Source organism: Geospiza fortis, unplaced genomic scaffold, assembly GCF_000277835.1.
Source record: "Geospiza fortis unplaced genomic scaffold, GeoFor_1.0 scaffold166, whole genome shotgun sequence".
NCBI classification, from domain to species: Eukaryota; Metazoa; Chordata; class Aves; order Passeriformes; family Thraupidae; genus Geospiza; species Geospiza fortis.
Genome location: NW_005054310.1, coordinates 8313464 through 8333127, shown reverse-complemented (window position 1 = coordinate 8333127; position 19664 = coordinate 8313464). Strand labels below are relative to the sequence as shown.

The window sequence follows — 19664 nt, the reverse complement described above, 5'->3', positions numbered from 1 at the left end:
GGTACTTTTTCACACAAATGTGGTACACCTGAGAACTTTCATGAGACTGATTTAGTGAGGAGTTTTTTGTGTGTTCTTTTTAAGTAATAGCTTAGCAGTACAGTAGTGGTCCAGAATGTGCTTTTGCACAGCAAGCCAGAATAACAATGAAGTGAAACTCTACTTTAGACAGGAGGACCTCTTATCTAAACTATTGGATTTAGGGTTAGTGTTCCAGTTGGAAAGGCAGACAGTCATGGATAGAAAAAAATCGCTCTTTTTATTTCATGTAATAGATATGGAAGTGACTATAGATAACATATTACTCTCATCCAGTCTTAATAAAAGGTTGGCAAACAATGTAATGTAAATACCAATAAAAATCATTCTTTCTGAATGCTTTTCTTTTGAGAATAGAGAAATCAATAACTTGTGTGGTAAAGACTTCAAACGTTAAAACAATTTTAGTGTCTCTGGAGATAGCAATTTGCTCTAATGTACAATGAAAACACAAATGGTAATTCAAAATCACTAGCAGTGAAAATTCTTGGTTTTATTAACTTTTGGTAACAATGCTATCACATTTAGAATTTCATACAAAAAGATTCTTGATGTTAGATCAATCCTTAATAGAAATTAGCACATGCTTGATTGCTACATTAGCTATCCTTATGGGAATATATATTTTTTTGGTTAATAAAGTCAAAAAGGTGTTGACTTTTGTTCCTAATTGTTAGATACAAATTCCTTTGAAGATCAGCATGTTTATCCTTTTTAAACTTTTTAAAAAAACTATTTGAAACTTTTAAAGAAACGATTGCTATGGCAGAGACAACAATTACTTTTTCTCACTTTAGATTCAAATTTTGTGTCATCTTTCCCTTAGGGAAAGTTGTTAACTATGGTATTATTTTTCAGTAGAAGAAGGGTAACGCTTTCACATTTACCCCAGAGTAATGACAAATCCGTAGCGATTACTGCCGAGCACCTGTTGTACTGTCAGATCACGTCCCAGCTGATGCCTCTGGTCCCTTACTTGCCTGTCTGTAGGCATTGCAATAGAGGTCCAAGATGTACCTCTGTTAATGTTAAATGTTCAAGCGTATGCCATGCCATTATTTTTTTTACTGTCAAGACAAGTCCTCTTCTTGGGCTGCCGGGTAATGTTATGATGATCATGGAGTTAGCTCTAGTGGTATCTTTAGGTAGTGTAGATTGCCTACTGCAGCTGGATTTAAGAGCTACCACAATGTCCCAGAAGACAGATTAGAAGAACTGGTGCTTTCTAGATCCACTTACCACTCATGGTGTGGATGGTTTGCCTTTACGTCATGTTGAATTCACGTAGAATTTAATATCCCAGTTATCCTAGTAACTTCATATGTGATTTATGAGTTATAGATCTTTAAATGTATGTAATGTGGAAAAATTTAGCTCATGAATGTTACCTGAAAGTTGGTAAATGTTGGTTCTGTTTGAGGATGTGTTAAATAATTCCTTCCTGATAGCTTGAGCAGATATTACCTGCCTCTGTTACCCAGTAAGCACTTTAGATTCTAAACCAAGTAAAAGTTTCCAAAACTGGGAAGATGCTCACAGCATATCTAATGATAGGAAGGCTGAAAGTTTTCTCTATTTCAGCTGAAGACTGAGAAGTCCGTTAGGAGGGTAAGAGTTTTGGCTCTGAGAAGCTCCTGAAGCTGTGTTTGAAAGTCTCTATGCATCTCCACATCGTGGTCTCTCATATGCAGAGAACCTCTTCTGTAAGGCAGCTGTGAATGTTGTTGTCAGATTGTACATTCAGAGAGGAACTTTGAAGCCAGGAGATAGGTGTTATGCACAGACTTCTTTTCAATCTACTTGAAACCGCATTGTAGTGATTTTTAAATTTTTTTATTTTTTTGGTGCATAGATTGTCTATTTGCCTTACTTTGATTTCACTGAAGGGTGATTTCCACATAATTAGCAAATACTTGGTAATTTCCAGGGAAGCAGAAAGATGATGGGGCAAGTGTTTGAGTGTAGAGGGTCTTGTTGAATTTTACTGTGGAGTTATTGACTGTTTGATTAAAACCAGATCAAAGTGCTGGAAGAGATTGACTTGAATATGTGCTATCACTGAGAGTCAATTTCTCTTCCTCGTCAATATTTCACCTTCCCAGACTGGATGCTGCAGTTGCTTCAGGAGAAACATGAACCAAAACTCAATTATGGCAGATGTGTGTTTGAGACATTTTATATCAGTTCATTTTACAATTATTAAAGCAGCAGAGTTGGAAATCTAGTTGGCTGAAGGTTTTAAATACATTTAAGCTTTGTTATGTTTCAGGAATTACATGTATATTTTCTTACTTTCAAAATAAAGAGAGAACTGACTTGCTTGTTAGGCTATTATGAGTTGTGGTGCTTAGGGAAGCTGGTAATGTTACAGCTAAAATTGATGATTGATTTAAAAACATTGTGTCTTATATTTATGTGAAAGTAAATTATCATATTTGTACCCATAAATACACAGACTATAATGCTGTCTCTCTCCTTGATTAGTGCTTTACAAGATCCTGTTCTCATGTGACAGTGTCCTGCAAACTGCTCTAGTAATTGATGTAAATTTGTAAACTTAAAAGCTATGAATATATCTTTTATTTTGTCACTTAAACTGATGTAATCCCATCAATCTTTTACATTAAAGTATACAGATTAGAACTGTTTATAGTTATTGTGTTTTCTGTTGGCTATTTGTGATAAACTGAGGTATTTTTTATGGTGTTAATATGTTGTCTCTTTTACATGTACAATAGATTATTTTTCTTTTGTAGGGTGCGTGTGGTGTAATTAGTTTGTAACTGTAAACATTTTTAACTGGGATTCAGAATAGAAACCATAGCATAGTGCAGATGATCATACAGATTTCTGTATCTCATGGAGAAGAATGCTTATATTCAGCAGTTGTTTTGTTTTACTTTTTTTTTTTTAAATACATATTATTTTATATAAAGCCAGCATGGAAACAACTGAGAGCCATCATGTTGGGAAATTTTTGTGGGAAGTGCGTGGTTTTGTGAATGCCACTGCTATGAGCAGGCTTAATATTCTTGGAATCAGAATGAGTTTGTCACTCCTGGCAAGACAGAAATCAATTGCCCTTAGTAATTGTGATTAGTTTTTATTTAAAGATGATTGAAGTTGGACTGTGACAAATCCTTCATATTAATTAATAGGAACAAAGTGTTGTGACGAGAACTTCAACACATTAATTAATTATATTAAAATAAATAAGAGCTGCATTGGCATGCCTTATTTTAGTTATGCAAAATATATATATGTTCATGTTACTTTGTGTTCATTTGAGCATGTTGTATTGTTAATCAGGCACTGTGACTATTACTGACTTCATTTTTAAAGTAGAAAACTGTGTTCAGAAATATTTAAATAAATCTTCAGGATTTTAAGACAGCGTTTAGTCTTCCTATATTGTTTTGGGAAATAAATTTAAAAAAAACCAACCAAACAAAAAATCCTCAACTTTGCATTTCTCATTTAGTTATTTTGAGAAATATGTATGCCAACTTTTAATTTAAATATTTAATTGTGAATTTATACAGTCACCTTAACCTGATTTTCTGTGAGACCTTGTTGGAATAATATTTTGATGGAGAGGGAATATTAACACTTGGTAAAAGTTCACATACTATCATTTTCATATTTCTGATGACACAGTTTCTTTGCTTCTCTAATCTGTTTTATGTGGTGACAGCACACATCTTTAAATAGTAGTATCAGAGGAAAAATAGTAATGTGTAGTGTGGAAAGCACACAGAAATACAAAGCTGAAATAAAAGGGGAAGTGTGCTTTCAAATTCACAGAACAGTATTTTCCAGCAATTTGCATCCAGTGGTTTGGAAAAACCTGTTGCATTTATTTTGATTTATTTAATTCTTTCCGGAGGCTTATAGTGTATTAATGAAATAAAAAAACTGGAAAAGCACAATGTATAATATATCTTTTGTGTTTTGTACACAAAGCTTTCAGAAGTCATAGTCTTGAAATGCAAAGCTTCACTGTTACATTTCCAGTTTGGCTTGATTTCCATTAGAGAGCATGACTTGAGTGATTCCTGCAGGGAAGTGTTTGTGGGCACTGGACAGGGAATTGCTGTTCCCTTGGGGCCGTGTGTGATGCCCGGTCTGGGCTGGGCAGGGCAGCCCTGGTTGTCACCCAGCCTGCAGCCCTGGCCCTGCTGAAGGAGTGGGAGAGGGAGAGGATGATGCTGTTGCTCTGCCAAGTCATACTGTGGGGAAAGGGGAGGAGGAGCCGGTGCTGTGCTCTGTATGGCATGCTGGGAAGAACAGAAAGTATTGTTAGAAAGCCACCTTTGTGGCATTGCCCCGGGGTCATTTGTACAGGACATTTGGGAGCCAAAATCCAGGGAGAAGATGGGTTTCAGTTTTATACTTGTAGTTTGAAACTGTCTAGAGACTATGTAACAGTGTTTATGCTTACTAGTGATTTTTTTGCATTCTTAAGACTGGAAAGTAATATAATGAGAATCATGGTTTCTGAAAATTCTGAATATAACCCTTCCTGTGGAATTCTAGAAAGGAATTCCAACAACTACAAAAATTTCACTTCTGCATTACCTCTGCTGGCAGAAACCACTGCAAACACATTTCTTTATCTGAGACTCTACCTTTTATTTATCTACAATATTTTTTATTTCTTTGCAAATACTGATGTATGATATAGCATCTAAAGTACTTGTTTTCTTTTCTTCCAGGCTGCTGAATCAGGAATAATAAAAGTGAAAACAATAGCTGCACGAAACACAGATATTTTGGCAGGTAATTATTTGCTGTGCAGTAGGAAGAATAAAGCTGAGTTACCGATCAAAATGTTAAAAAGATGTCTTGGATATGTCTAATAATGCTACATGTCTTTTAGTGTGTGCTGTATTGTTGATGCTTTACTTTTGGGCACCTAGCAAAAAATCCAGTATAGAAAGTATACAGGTATGGAAATTTTTAAACACTACTAGTTTCTTTTTAGTGATATTAGGATGCTGAGGAAGGGCTCCATTTTCAGTTGATGCTCTACAAAAGTAATCATCTACTTAGAAAAGTACCATGAAATACCTAGGCCCCACATTCTCAGTGTTTTAGCTATGGTGGTTGAGTGCTCTGTGTGGAAATCTGCAGGATGATCTACATCTATGTATTAGTCCAGCCTTTGGGGACTTGTAACTGGCAGGCAAAAATCCATCTTTATCTGAGACAGGGTCATTCAATTTAAGATGTTTCAGTGCCTTTAGGAATGGGACATATCTTATGAGCTGCAGCTTTGTGAGTGCTTAAACAATATCTCCTGACTGTCTTCAGCTTTATAAAGTTGGCTTCTTGTCAGTTGCTGGTAAAGCCCTTGGCCGGGTTTGAATGTCCCTGCATCAGTACTTGAGTGTCTACCCCAGATGTAGTCAAAATCCTTGAAATGCTAGATTGTTTGGCAAGTCCAGTGAAATGGCTGCAAAATCATATCTACTTTTGAGGTATGTAAATCAGATATTGTTAAGGAGGCATTTTCTAGGATTATTTGTGTTAACAGACCCACTCCTCAGTATTTCACTTTAATGCCTCTTTTTTATTTGTTTATTTTCTTTGTTTTTACTGCTGTCATGTATGCTGACATAAGTGGGAAAAGTATGTCAGGTAATGTCAGCTATATCAAAATACACAAATGAAAAAGGGAAAGCCATAGTTAGCCATTTTGGAAGCTGTCAACATATTTCTGCATAAAGAAGTTTTTATTTTAGTAAGCTAGTTTCTAATCCTGCAAAGTTGTCTGTTTTTTAGTTTTCAAAGGGAAGAGATAGGAAAGATCATTAAATTTAGTCATGGATGGGCAGTATTTGCTTTCATCTTTTTGAGGGAACACTTTCTCTTAGTTGGTAAAATTTTAAAAAATATTTACTCTTGGAAAGTTTAAACTGGAATGTACTTAGTATTTATTTCATTCAAAAAACCTGCACAGATTTGTTGTTAAGAAGTTTGGGAAACCAGCAGATCCTAAAGGTTATTTTGATTAGTTAATCTTTGCTAATAGGATAATAACTTTTTCTTCCTCTGTTCCACAGTTTTGTACTGGGAAAATGTACTTTGCCTGCACGTTATCCTAACATTCCACAGTTAAAGCATAATGTGACTAAACAGACTCAATTCTTTATGAACTTTTGTGTTTTTTGAGATACCAATTAAAAGCTAGTCTTATACATAGTGTCAAGAGATTGTCTATCTAATATTTAAAGTCTTCTGAAGAAAAATTATATCACTTTGTAATAATAAAGCTGCAAAATGCTACAATGTAATTGTGTAATCTAGTGGATACTTTTTGACTGCTAGATTATATAGGAGCATCTACAAGACATTCTAGTAATACAAATAAATATTTTGATCAGGATATGATTTTTTTTAATATATTGATGTAAACTGTCATTTCACTAACATAGATAAGAACAAATGGATCAGATTGTTTTGAATAAGCTGATTGGTGCTTTCTTGAAGCGTTTCATTGTGTAGGATTATAATTTTTAGGAAAATAGATGCCGGCTTAAAATCTTTATTAAAATCTTAAAATCTTTGTTATTTGTGGTGGGATATGTTTAACCTGCCAGAACTTTGAGGTCATTGATCTAACTTCTCTCTTTCTCTTTGAAAAGTTAAGTTGAGCTGTTTCAAAGTCTTCATTCTTGGCAGTGTATACATACTTTATTATTTATTTATAAGAATTTGAGAAATTCCAGAGGAGGAGAAAGCCTTTAATCACAGGAGATAAATTTGAGAAATTATTTCCATGTGGCTTTGAGATGTGCAAAAACTTATGGTTTAGGAGTTCTTCTAAAAAATCAGAATTAAAATCTTGCTGATGAAATGTACAGGTAAGTTATACTTCCCAAAAACTTCTCATTTGTTATGGTTCGTTAAGGTAGATTTCTTTTTAATATATTCTGCCATAAATTAGTAGCAAAATGGAGGCAGACCTGGCAATAATAAATTTATTGTGCATTTTAAGACTGAAGTGAATACAGCCACAGAAACACATGATGACAGAATATTCTGGGTTGGAAGGGGTCATCAACATTTACCTCCAGACCCTCTGAACAGGAAAGCCCCAAGAATCACCCTATGTGCCTGGTTGCTATAAAACCAGATAGGTACCAAAGTAGATCTACAAAACATTAATTTTTCAGATTCCTTAACTAAAAATACTTGTATAGATTCTGTTGAGAGATTGTTGCTTTTAATGGATTATAGAAGAAAGTATTGTAAAAGGCTAAATTTGTTCTTTGTCATGTTATTTATTAACTCATGCCATTTTAACCATTCAGAACTATGTCTTGAGTCTCATGGATAAATGTTTTGTGGTATCTTTTTGCTTGCTTTTTTCTGTTTGATGGTTAGAATTTAGTGGCAGTTCAGAAATGTCAACTGGACACAGAGCCTGCACTGGCTCTGAAGAGGCTGATGAAACTGGACTATGTGTTGATATCACCCTGTCAGAACTATTATTTTATAGAAATAATAAATCCATAATTTATAATAGCCTATCATTTTCATATAAACTTCTGAGTTAGTTAGTGTTTCAGTTGGAAAATATCACTAAAGTATTTTTTTGTAGTTTTAACTTGTTTCATTTTTTTCCAAATTCGTTGTAGTGATGCTTAGTAGTATAGATCGTGTTCGCATTTTTTTGTGAGAATGTATTTTTTGTTTGTGGTAACTACTGTCCTCTGAAAAGCGTGTGAAACTTTTCATGAATGCATTTCTTCTATTATATATAGACTAAAACACAGTGTATGACATTCAGTGTAAGAACATATATTGAACTTTCAGCTGTGAGGAAATTTTTAGTATCTGAAATGGTGATGAGCAGGTAAAATCTTAGAAGTTTACATGAATCAGTAAACATACCTGCAAAAGGAAAACCACTCATCAGTCAGAGCCATGCTTTCCTTTCATATTTTTAGTATTTTCATATTCTAAAATTTTATTATGTCAGATTTCTTGAATTACTCTTATGGAAAAAAAACCTGTTTTATATGCAGTATAGAATGTTGTATGCATTATGAAGCTTTTTCTTCTTAACAAAAAACAAAACAAAAAACCAAACAAAAGAAAAGAGAGAAGTTTATGGGAACTGGTTTTCTTCTGGCAAAAGTCCATTTTAAGACGCTACCCTTTATCACTAAAACAGCATTTGACAAATTCACAGCCAGGTGAATGTACCCAGGGCACAAACATTCTAGTCTCTCTCTTCCTGTTTTGTCAGCAGCAGTTTGCTCTTCCCCTTCCTGCCCTGTGATTTGGGATGTTGCTCTGTGCCAGACTGGGTTGCTCCTGCATTAGGTGCTGAGGTGAAGCAGAGCAGAAGGACAGTGCTACCAGCCTGAGCCTGATTCCTGGGGCAAGGCCGGGGAAAGCTCTGGGGTTGGCAGAACCTTACACCTTCTTGCTAACCACATGGACTCTTAAGTGGACATTTTGGATTTGGAAAGTCACTTGAGTGTGTAAGGGAGAAGGTGCTTGGAATTTGAGCCTTGACCAGGGTAATTGTGGAAGTAAGCTGTGTCAGTCTAATGTCTGTCTTCACTTGGCTTTTCCCTGTGTAAATCCCAAATTTCCAAAACTAGAGATTTCTTTTGTTAATAGATGTGATTAACAATTTTTGCATTGTACTTTTCAAAGTACTAAACATTGACTGCTTCCATATTTCTCTTTGAAAGCATTGAAAGAGAACAGTTCAGAGGTGGTTCAGCCTTTTCTGATGGGCTGTGGAACAAAAGAACCAAAGATCACTCAGCTGTGTCTAGCAGCCATACAGAGGCTCATGTCTCATGAAGTTGTTTCAGAGGTAAGATCGATCTTTATACAAAACCAGAAATATTTCAGAGTGAAAAATATAGACCTCAAATGGAAGGTGAATGAGTTGTTTTAGGAGGCTCTTTATATTATAATGAACATAGTCCACCAAATATTTTACTTGTATCTATTTTTCAGTAATTTGAAAGAAAACCTTTTACATTATTAAAAAAACAGGTGAGGCAATATTAGTAACCTCTAGAAGGAAATTCATAAAAATTGAAACCAGCTCATTTAGTTCACATTCTTCCACTGTGTTAACTGAACATGTAATGAACCTTGTGCCTCCACAAATATACTCTGTGCAATAACATTATTATGCTTTTGTTACATTTTATTTTTAACAATAACGTAAAATGGATGCACATTTCCTGCAGCAGTAAATGTCATGATAGTATGTTAGGAAGCTGATGAAAATAAAGCTGTTAAAATACACCTTCAGTTGTGCTTGCATAATGTAAAAATTACACTAATTTCACATTAGTGAATTCTGAGGGTAAAATATATTTTTACTGTGTCTTCCATATTTCCAAGTAACAAATTAAGTACAGGCTTTAATTTGTACTACAAATTAAGACATTTCTGTTGTCAATTCTTTAAAAATACTTTGGGAAGCTTATGACAATGAAATTAGCTTTATAATGAATTCTCAATTTAGTCCTATGGTATAGACAAACGGGCACATTCAGTTGTGATGTGCCTTTATGGCAGTGATATTCTTACTATGTACACGATATACCAGTACATGAATATTGTAATAGGTGACAAAAAAATATTTCTTTGTAGGCTGCAGCTGGAAACATTATCAATATGCTTTGGCAATTGATGGAGAACAGTCTTGAAGAACTTAAATTGCTCCAGACAGTTCTTGTACTTTTAACAACCAATACAGTTGTGCATGATGAAGCACTGTCCAAGGTAAGAATTTGTGGTATCAGCTATTGAATTTGAAATGTCTAAGAGGAAAGATGGAGAATTTTTCACATATGAAGCATGTGAAAACAATGAACAAGGAGGGAGGGGACTTACTTGATTCTATTGTGTCCCTATTGTCTTTATGGCTAGACTCTGAAAACAGGATTTCTTTTAGCTTCCTTTTCCATGTGTTTTGTAATTCCTCCACAATAATGCATTTTGGACTTGATTGAAATTTGAAATAAAACCACTGAGCTAATGCTTATCCTTCTCATGTGTTAAATTTGTTGTGTTTTGAATTGGAATCAGAGCACATAGCACAGTGTAGACTCTCACTAACAGAGAAAATGTTAAAAGAAGCTGCTTTCCGCGTGCCTTAAATCTCGTGAAAACAGTCCAGTTATTGCTCTTTTTTTAATAACTTAGGGTCATAGTTTTAAACATGAAACATTTTGGATATTATGTTTCAACTAGGACAAAAAATAAGGCCCCAGTCCAAGTTAATTTAAATTTTAAGATACTTCTCTTTGAAGATGCAACATTGTTTGCCATCAGTGAATTGTAAAACTGCTTTGTAAGTTTCTCTTCTAGATTACATTGTACAAAATTTGTTTCAGCCAGACATTTATTGCACATTCATGTTTCGGTCAAGTTGCTGAGATTTTAAACTAATGTGGAGATACCATCAGAGTGGAGTCCACAAATCATAGACATGAAAAAAGGCAAAAGAAAACTCTGAATCTTGTATGGCTCACAGCATGTAGTAATATGGCAGGGTGTGGTTGAGGTTCTTGAAAGTGCCAGAACACAGTATATGGACAGAAGAACAAGAAACACAGGTTTCACTACATATGCAGATGTTAATTTTCAAAATTCATTATAAAACAGGTAAGTATTAAACTATGAGTTGGAGGTAATAACAAAATCCAGTGAGGAAAAGTATTCAGGTCATTGCCAGCACAATGACACATTGAAATGCACGTCTTAGGAATAATAGCAGTCAAGGCAACATGGTTGTGAAAGTGTTGTGATTCAGTGTAGGAGGGGAATGACATTTTAGCTTTGGAGTTGACTGACCTTTCTGTGAGTAACTTTACAATCCTAATGTTCTTTTGACATAATATTCATACAAGTTGTTCTGTGTGATGATTACTGTGTATTCTCTGTATGATGACAGCAATTTTATTGGTACATTGTAATGTGTTCAGTTAAATACCACCTTTTTAATTGCCTTTAGGGAGGATTACTAAAGAGTTTTTTGGCTAAGGTGATCCATAAGATGTATTCTGGTTCTTCAAATTTAATTTTTTATTTTTTCTTTTTTTTTGACAACCTTTTGACAAACTGTAGTACAAAGCATTCCTCAGTCCATCAGCCTTCTTGACTCTTAGCTAAAAGACGAAATGTATTGTTGTGACATGATTTTTTTCTGTTTTTTTTTTCCTTTCAGGCTATTGTACTTTGCTTTCGATTGCACTTCACAAAAGATAATATCACGAATAACACTGCAGCAGCTACAGTGCGGCAAGTGGTGACTGTCGTGTTTGAGAGAGTGGTTGCTGAAGATGAGCGATACAAAGGTGGGCATGCTGCTTACTCAGCTTGCTGTTATTTACTTGCTTTTTTGACACATATGAGATGTTTCTCTTTCAGATAACAAAGTAATAAAATGTCTGTAGATGCTATAAAAAAGTCACAGACATCATTAATTTTAACCGTCTTTTATACACTTATTTGTATTTAAAGGAGATTAAATCCTTCACTGATTTGTCAGTCCAATTCAGTGCAGCAATATATAAAACTTAGATTTTTTTTTTCAAGCTGTGAGAACTGGTCTTCAGGTTAGTACTGTAAAGGGATTTGAGGCAAGGGCATCATTTATGATGCAGGTACCATAGATTCCTGAGTGGGAAATATGTGGCAGTAGTAGTTTTGAAGAGAGCATTGGAAAGCAGTGCTTGGTATTGATGATCTTTGGTAGTCAATCTAATGTTTGTTTCTATAGACATGATAAGTTGGAGAAGAATTGCCTGGCCATTCTCATAGAATATTCCTGTAGGAACACTTAATGCATACTTGGTTTTTAACAGCTCCTTTGTTCACAAAACTTTGTTTTGTTTTTTTTCACAGATGCTGTTGACCAGCCAGCTGCAGTTCAAGGGAATAGTAATAGAAGATCTGTCAGTACACTGAAGCCATGTGCTAAGGATGCATATATGCTTTTTCAGGTAGTTAGGGAGCATATATTAATGTATTTGCAGTTAAGATTGGGTACTTCTACATCTCTTTAAAAAATTTCAAGGATTTGCTGTTGGCATATTGACAATGTCCTTAACCAGAGCCTTGGGCTTTCTTATGCTGTTTATTCTAATTGGTGATGATATGCTCTATCACAGGAGAATGATGGGAAAATGATTCCAAGTGGCCTTGGGAAATGTTCTACTATAAATCTTAAATAATAGCTAAGCATACATGTCTGTCTTAAATTCAAGATTCTTATTTCTCTGAGCCTGTGGTGGGTTTACCCTGGCTGTACTCTAAAGTGCCCACGAACCTCTACCACCCCCTGTCCCAGCTGGATGGGCAGAGAAAATAAGATGGAAAACAATTCATTGGTTGAGATAAGGTAGTTTACTAAAGCAAAAGCATAAGTTTGCATGTGTATGAGCAAAGTGCATCAGCGAGCAATGTTCAGCGACCTCCTGGGTAGCAGAGCTTCAGAATGCGTGGCGGCTGCTCCCAAAGGCAAACATTGTAACAAATGCCTCCCGTCCTCTCCCATTTCTTAGGTTCTATAACTGAGGTATGGAGTATCTCTTTGGTTAATTTGGGATGACGTTTTTGGCTTCTCACAGGATCTTGCTCAGCCCCTTAGTGGTAGCGGGGGGAAATCTTGAGAGATAGCACTGAAGCTGTGCCATTGCTATTCAGATGTAGCCAAAACAGTGGTGTGTTAGCAGCACCTTTCTAGCTACCAATGCAAAGCTCAGCACTGTAAGGGGAAAATTAGCTCCTTCTCAGCCAGACCCAATACAGGGCAAAATGCTGCAATTGTAGTTCAGTCCTGTTTCTTGTGGTTGGTATTGGACATTAAAGGCAAGTTTGTAATGAAAAGGAGTAGTTGCATTCATCCAATAAAAATCTTCTTGACTTAGCAAAGTCACTGGTCTTGGGATGTTTTTGAGGGTAGGAATGAACATACATGCTGCAAGGATACCAGCAAAGTTTGAAGTGTATTTTCTATGCTCTATAATTTATGTTAAAAAAGTATTTAAAGAAAAATTATGTTGAAATCAGAAAATTACCAGCAGAAGAGGAGAGCGTGTAGATTTCATTATGAACTCGGGAAGCACTCTTGGTATGGGACTGTTCAGGGAATGTCAATGTTGTGTTGTGTTTCTTTCTAAGGATCTTTGTCAGTTAGTAAATGCTGATGCTCCCTACTGGCTCGTGGGTATGACAGAAATGACACGGACGTTTGGCCTTGAACTTCTTGAGTCGGTCCTCAATGACTTTCCACAAGTGTTTTTACAAGTGAGTAGTTCTTAGACAGAAAACAGGAAAACTTTAACTCACATAGGTAGTAAAATCTACACTTCATTAAATCCTCTTTAATTTAACAAGAATATTGTTTTCTTGAAGGACTTGTAGCTTTTACATATTTGGGGGGGGGGGAAAATGAAAAAATTCCCTGTGCTTTATGAATGTTTTTCTATTCCCAAACACTTTATTTATGTTTATGTTTTATTTATGTTTATACATTTTGTAGAGCTGTATGTTTTACTCTGTTTCACTTTTGGTTTTGACGTTTATATCTCCTCCAAAAATGCATTTTCTTATCTTGCCTGATTTATGACAGCTCTGTAACTAAATTTGTAGAGTTGTTATTTCTACAAAAACATTAACCTCACCTCACTTGTAAAGTAAGAATCAAGACTGTGAATTGCATCTATCTACTGCATATAAATGCACCATGATCCTGCAGTAATGTGTTTTACTAGCTGACAATAGGTAAATTAAAGAAATTTATCTATTTCTAAGTGATATATTAGCAGCCTATTTCAACCTGCAAAATACAAGAAGGGCGCATGACATGAACCTGACCATTGTAATTTCATGGTTTTTGGTAGCTTTACAATGGTGTCTGCAGTTCTGCCTTTTCTTTTCCTGATTGTAATTTATACCAAGATTTGCATGATTTCAGACTGCTTGATCATAACTACAAATGTAAATAAGATGCATAATCAGAGCTACTGGTAGCAATTAAAGAATATCTGCATATAACTTCTTCTGTTTTCTTTTTCAGCATCAGGAATTCAGTTTTCTTCTTAAAGAAAGGGTATGCCCTCTTGTTATAAAGCTCTTCTCCCCAAATATCAAATTCAGGCAAGGTTCCACCACCTCATCTTCCCCAGCACCAGTGGAAAAACCATACTTTCCCATCTGTATGCGTTTGCTGCGAGTAGTTTCTGTTTTGATTAAACAGTTTTACAGCTTGCTGGTAAGAATATGCTCAAGTTTTCTTCATGCAATTCTGTTTTTCTATGTATATGCCAGTGCTGTGATCAGTAGTAGTATTGATTAGTTCTTGGGAACTGTTGATGTCTACTGAGGGAAGAAAAGGCAAAATACTCTTTTCATCTTAGGTTTATTTATGCTTACATGTATTCTGAGTGTACAGTTTTGTTAAACATGGACTTGTATGAATTTCATAGTGGATTAGCTGTTGTCTTTTCTCTATTCAACTGCCTTTCAGGTTCTAGGAACCTTTCCATCTTCTGTTGTTTGCCTCACTTTCGATAATGATGATTACTGTGCCTTGTTAATTCTTTCTAAGAGGCTTTTGACTTGAGTTGCTAAAGCTGTTGACAAAATGTGGATAAAAACACATGTTCAGCTGTTCTTATGTCCTGAGTTTTGGGTATTTGCTAAAAAAGATATTTTTCATTTGTCTACTATAGCAAATGTATGACCTTTATTGCAATGTCTGTGAGGAATTGAACTCCTTCAGTACAATTGCATATGTGATTTTAGCTTGTCAAAAATGTTATATTTTTATATAATTCTGAGTAAATGCTCATTCCAGGGATTTTTTGGCTTCTGTACAAAACTTGCTGTGATAGGATTCCTGAGATGGAAGTTTTTTTGAGAAAATATTTTGTAGGAGGCTTTTTATTTTTATTAATTATTATAAATTATATATTTTAGGTAACAGAGTGTGAAATCTTTCTGTCATTGCTGGTTAAATTTCTGGATGCAGACAAACCACAGTGGCTACGAGCTGTTGCAGTAGAATCTATTCACAGGCTTTGTGTGCAGCCTCAGCTATTAAGGTATTAAATATATTGGCTTTTGCTTTTACATAAAGTTTAAGATATATTTTTATTATTTTTCTCTAATGGAAAATGCTTCCTAAAACATTGCAAATGTATTGAAACTTAAATGCAATAAGCTCTTCATGACAGTTTTGTGTAACGCATTAGGCAATGCTTATTATCCAGGAAGGGCTGAATTATAGTTATTTGAGTATGTCTGTGTCTTAGCAGTGTCAAAGGAACGTTTACTTAAAATTAAATATTATTGTTCACCTAAATATTTGCTGTTAAAATGTGCTTTTAGTTTGGAGTGTGTGTGGAGGTGAAGTTGCTGTCAAAATATTCTTTTAGTCTCTGATTTGTCAAATGCTTTCTGTTTTATAAAATACCTTCTAGGTCTTTTTGTCAGTCGTATGATATGAAGCAACATTCCACTAAAGTTTTCCGTGATATTGTGAATGCACTGGGGTCCTTTATCCAGTCTCTATTTCTCGTACCAAGCACAGGGAACACATCAGCAACACCAAACCAAACTGGTAAATCTTTATTGTCACTTTATTTTCCCATCATTTTCTTGTAATAATGAATTCTGTTTTGATTCAGCTCTGGTACAGCTCTGTACTTCTGTGTTTATTTTGGTGAAAAGCTAGCTTGAGACCAACTAGTGTTCTCAGCTCTGGTACAACAGGGGATTTCATCTACCTGGGGGGTATTGTGGGGAAGGCAGAGACCCCAGTCAGCAGAGCAGTGCTCCTGCCTTGATTCCTATTTCTGCACTGACCCAGCTCCTTGTTTCACAACTTTTCAGAGGGAGATTCAGAAGGAGTTATTTCTAATTTCTGACTATAAAAAATGTGTCTACTTTCTGTCTCCTTGTGCAGGGATGGAATTTATGGCAGTGCACAATTTAAGTAGTAAGAAGGTGTGTGTGGGAGGCAATCACTAATTCTTCTGGATGTGCAAGGCCAGAACTGGAGTGAGGGAGCCAAGAGGCAGCATGAAAGACGTGTATTTTACAAATGATCTCTGTCTTTTTTATAAGCTGTAATCATACACATGTTGAAAAGACTTGATTGTCTTTTCTTGCAATCGGGGTTTTGGCATTTCAATAGGTATATTTGTATTTTAATAAGAAGAGATGATCATCCTGTTAATGCCTTTGCAGGTGTTTGTCCCAAGTTAAGGCTCTCTGCTTCTTCCTATAGTTCTGGAAGCAGTCCTCACCCACAAACAACATAAAAAAATTTCATAAGGGTGTCTTTTGATATGCCTTCTTAAAAGAGATAAGATAGTAAAGGTAATAAATGTAATTATTGTCTATCATATCTACTATTAAATTAAGAAACATGGAAAAGTTTGTGTTTAGACTCACACCTTTCAGTGTTCGCTCATGAAATTGGAATCCCATGCTGGAGTTAGCAGTGATAGCATGAGTAAATTTATGTCAGTGTCTGTTGTTCAGTAGCTGTCTGTACAGCAGCTGATAGAACATTTCTATTAGTATTATTTCTAGGTTAGCTTAATTATCTTAAAGTAAATCAGAAGAATGATTATCACCACGTAGCATGCACATATGAGAAGCCATTCTGTAATACTCATTCTGAAAACCTAAATTTTGCCTCAAGTGAAACAGCACTGCAGTAGGGTCATGCCTCTAGTGCGGTTGCTATTTCTCTAGATAATTATTTCAGTTTGTGTTCTCTTTTCCTTTTCACTTCTTCTTTCCGTCTGAATGCTTCTCATGTGACTTTGTCATTCATTTCTTTTTCTACCTTTTTTCCTCCTGTGGCCATATTTGACATGCAAAGAGCAGATCAATGCAATGTAATTCTCAGACTGAGTCTCTGATTATAACAGCAGTCCTCTAATAGCAGGCTGTGTTTTGGAATTGTAGAATGGCTTGTTGGAAGAGACCTTCAAGGTTATCTAGTTCCAGCCCCCTGGCCATGGGCAGGGACACCTTCCAACAGACTAGGTTGCTTGAAGTCTTATCCAACCTGGCTTTGGACGCTTGCACTCCTTGTACACTTGATTTTTGAACTTCAGTCTTGCGACAAGCTACCTGTTTCATAGGAGTTGGAAGCTGCATCTGCTGAAGTTCTGTGTCACTTTTACTATATTAGGCAATGCTTACCACCCACTTTAATGAGTTAGATTAATAAAAAAATAGTTGCAGGTGTCTGACTACACAGTGGAATGATAGAAAACGACACCAGTGTAACTGTCTTAGTGGCAGTATTTGGTTAATCATGTGTTTAGCAGCATGATTTTTTTGTTTCAGTCTGTTAAGTGTTACTGTGTTAGAGTATACATAAGCTTCTGTGTCTTCATATTGCCTAAGTTAGGAGTTTATTGCCTAAATTAGTAGCTTACTCTCCACATATTAAAGCAAGCACACCAGAATGGCAGTGAGTTACACTGTGAGTTGCTGTCCTGGGCACTCTGCTCTCTCCCCCCATTGTCTCTTCAGAAAGAATCTGAAGTCATGGGACCTATTCTTAGTAAGTAGAGATGTCCTTCTCTATGAAGGAAGTGTATATATACAGACTTCCTTGTTCTCTTAGCTACTTTTTTTGGCTTCCTCAGCTGGAACCAAAATTTGTCCCTTCCTAGCTGTTGGTTGGCAGATTGTCACCTCTTCCCTGATGGGGTTTGTTTTATTCTGCCATGGCATGGAACAGATTCAAATGTTGCCATTCTCTTTGATTTTCTTCTTGTGGTTTTTGCATTTTTGAAATCTTGAAAGTTTGTTATTAAAATAATTAAACTTTCTAGCTACTGAGTTCTTGATACAACTGTGTAAATAATCCTTAACTTTCAAGTATCTGTCTGACTCTTCACTAAAACAATACATTGTTTCATCAAGACTGTGTAAGTTTAATAACATTCTGTGAATGAATCAATGTTGCTGTACCTTTCGCAGGAGCATTACATTCTGACTGGACATTAGGCAGGTGGCAGCAATGAACTGCACAAAAGATTATGTTTTAGACAGCAGAGGGAGCTCAGAAATAGTTTTTTATGTTATTGTTGATTTTTGTTATTGAACTAGGTGTCTTCAGATTAATCCTGGTGTCTCAAAAATTAAATGTAGAAAAAGGAAAAGGATGTTTGTTGATCACAAATACGACATTGGTTGATTTTATCACTTTGTTTTTGTGAACAGGAAGCAATGCATCAGGGAATACTGGCTCAGCACAAACGAACCCAGGAGTGCTTGGAATGGGTGGAGGTGCGACTGTATTACCTGCCTTTGAGTACAGAGGCACTTGGATACCCATCCTGAATGTAACAGTACAAGGCAGTGCCAAAGCTACATAGTGAGTACCTCTTGCTTTTTGAAAATGTATGTAACAAGTATTTTTATTTTTGAATTTGATGATGTAAGGCTATTTTTTTTACTAGTGAGTATTGAGGTTTTTGTTTCAGTCGTGTTGAAGTCTGTTAGGAATTTTCTCTTTGTTGGTGCTGTGAGATGTTTCAGTCTTTTTGCTGTTTTTTTCTGCATGCCCTGGATTCTGATTGAAGTGTCCCCTATGGTTTTAGTATCATTTGGATTTTGTTTTCCTACCATATTATCTGTATTAACTCTTCACTTTTAGGCCTCCCTGTAGTGTAGAACAATTTTGGAAAACCTGTTGCTGCATTTTGTAATGGCAAACATGAAGGACATTAAGCAAACAGGACATCAGTGGGAATGAAAAATAGCTTTCTCACACCAGCTTTACTGTATTTACAGTTTTTATTAAGCAGGATATTGTGGTAGATACTGGTCTGGTTGTCATTTCAAACAGTATATTGACCTATATACCAAGGCTGGATTCTGAATGGCAAATTATATTGTCATGACTTTGTACAATGGAGATGGTGTTCTCAGTTTAAAGCTGCAAATACTATGTTACATTTTAAATGGTGCAATTTTTTTCATATCAGTCATGACCACTGAAGGACAAGCACTTCCAAACCTGAAGTTATTTGTACCACCATAAAATTTTGGCATACTAAAATTCAGGGAAATCTGCAAATAGCCTGGATCTCAATATTTTTAGAGTAGGAATTCCTTTATCTGTCTTTGAGATGCAGAAGAAAAAAAAATCATCCTCAGATTTCAAGAGTTAATTTCAAAAGTTGACTTTTTATTCCAGCAGTGGACATAAATGTTGTTTTAGTTTACCTGCCTGTTCTCGGAGAACGCAAATTTTAAGTTTAGTCAGGTACTACAACTTCCACTTTTCTTTCTTTTCTTTTTTCTTGCTATCTATTCTTAACCAGATCAAGAACCTTGCAGGCACCATCACCATCTCCTGTTTTGCTCTAAACTTGCTTGTGTTGTACCTTTGGATACCTCAAGTGACTCTGTGATTTTCTCTGCATAATTTTTGCATTTTTTCTTTTGTATAAGATTACAGAGTTGTCACAAGCATTTCACAGCAGTTTTTTTCTCCTGTCTTGTACTTCTGTCTGTAGTCCCTGTATGTAAGGAGATGATTTGCTGTAATGTGTCACGTTCTAGCACCAGTTCTCTTCTGCTGTCATTAGATTTTCAAA

At 35.6% G+C, this 19664-nt stretch overlaps 1 protein-coding gene across 2 annotated transcripts in view; it reads left to right on the top strand.

Moving 5' to 3' along the window:
* Positions 1 to 4757: 4757 nt before the first annotated feature.
* The window catches only part of MON2 (MON2 homolog, regulator of endosome-to-Golgi trafficking), a 52941-nt gene continuing 38034 nt past the window's right edge, over positions 4758 to 19664 (top strand). For both annotated transcript variants that reach the window (XM_005419245.2, XM_005419246.2), the window contains exons 1-10: positions 4758 to 4818; positions 8751 to 8878; positions 9673 to 9804; positions 11252 to 11381; positions 11932 to 12029; positions 13210 to 13335; positions 14108 to 14302; positions 15010 to 15134; positions 15513 to 15652; positions 18283 to 18436. In XM_005419245.2, the coding sequence (XP_005419302.1) occupies positions 8792 to 8878; positions 9673 to 9804; positions 11252 to 11381; positions 11932 to 12029; positions 13210 to 13335; positions 14108 to 14302; positions 15010 to 15134; positions 15513 to 15652; positions 18283 to 18436 (1187 nt within the window). In that variant the 5' untranslated portion in view covers positions 4758 to 4818; positions 8751 to 8791. The remainder of the gene's footprint in view (positions 4819 to 8750; positions 8879 to 9672; positions 9805 to 11251; positions 11382 to 11931; positions 12030 to 13209; positions 13336 to 14107; positions 14303 to 15009; positions 15135 to 15512; positions 15653 to 18282; positions 18437 to 19664) is intronic.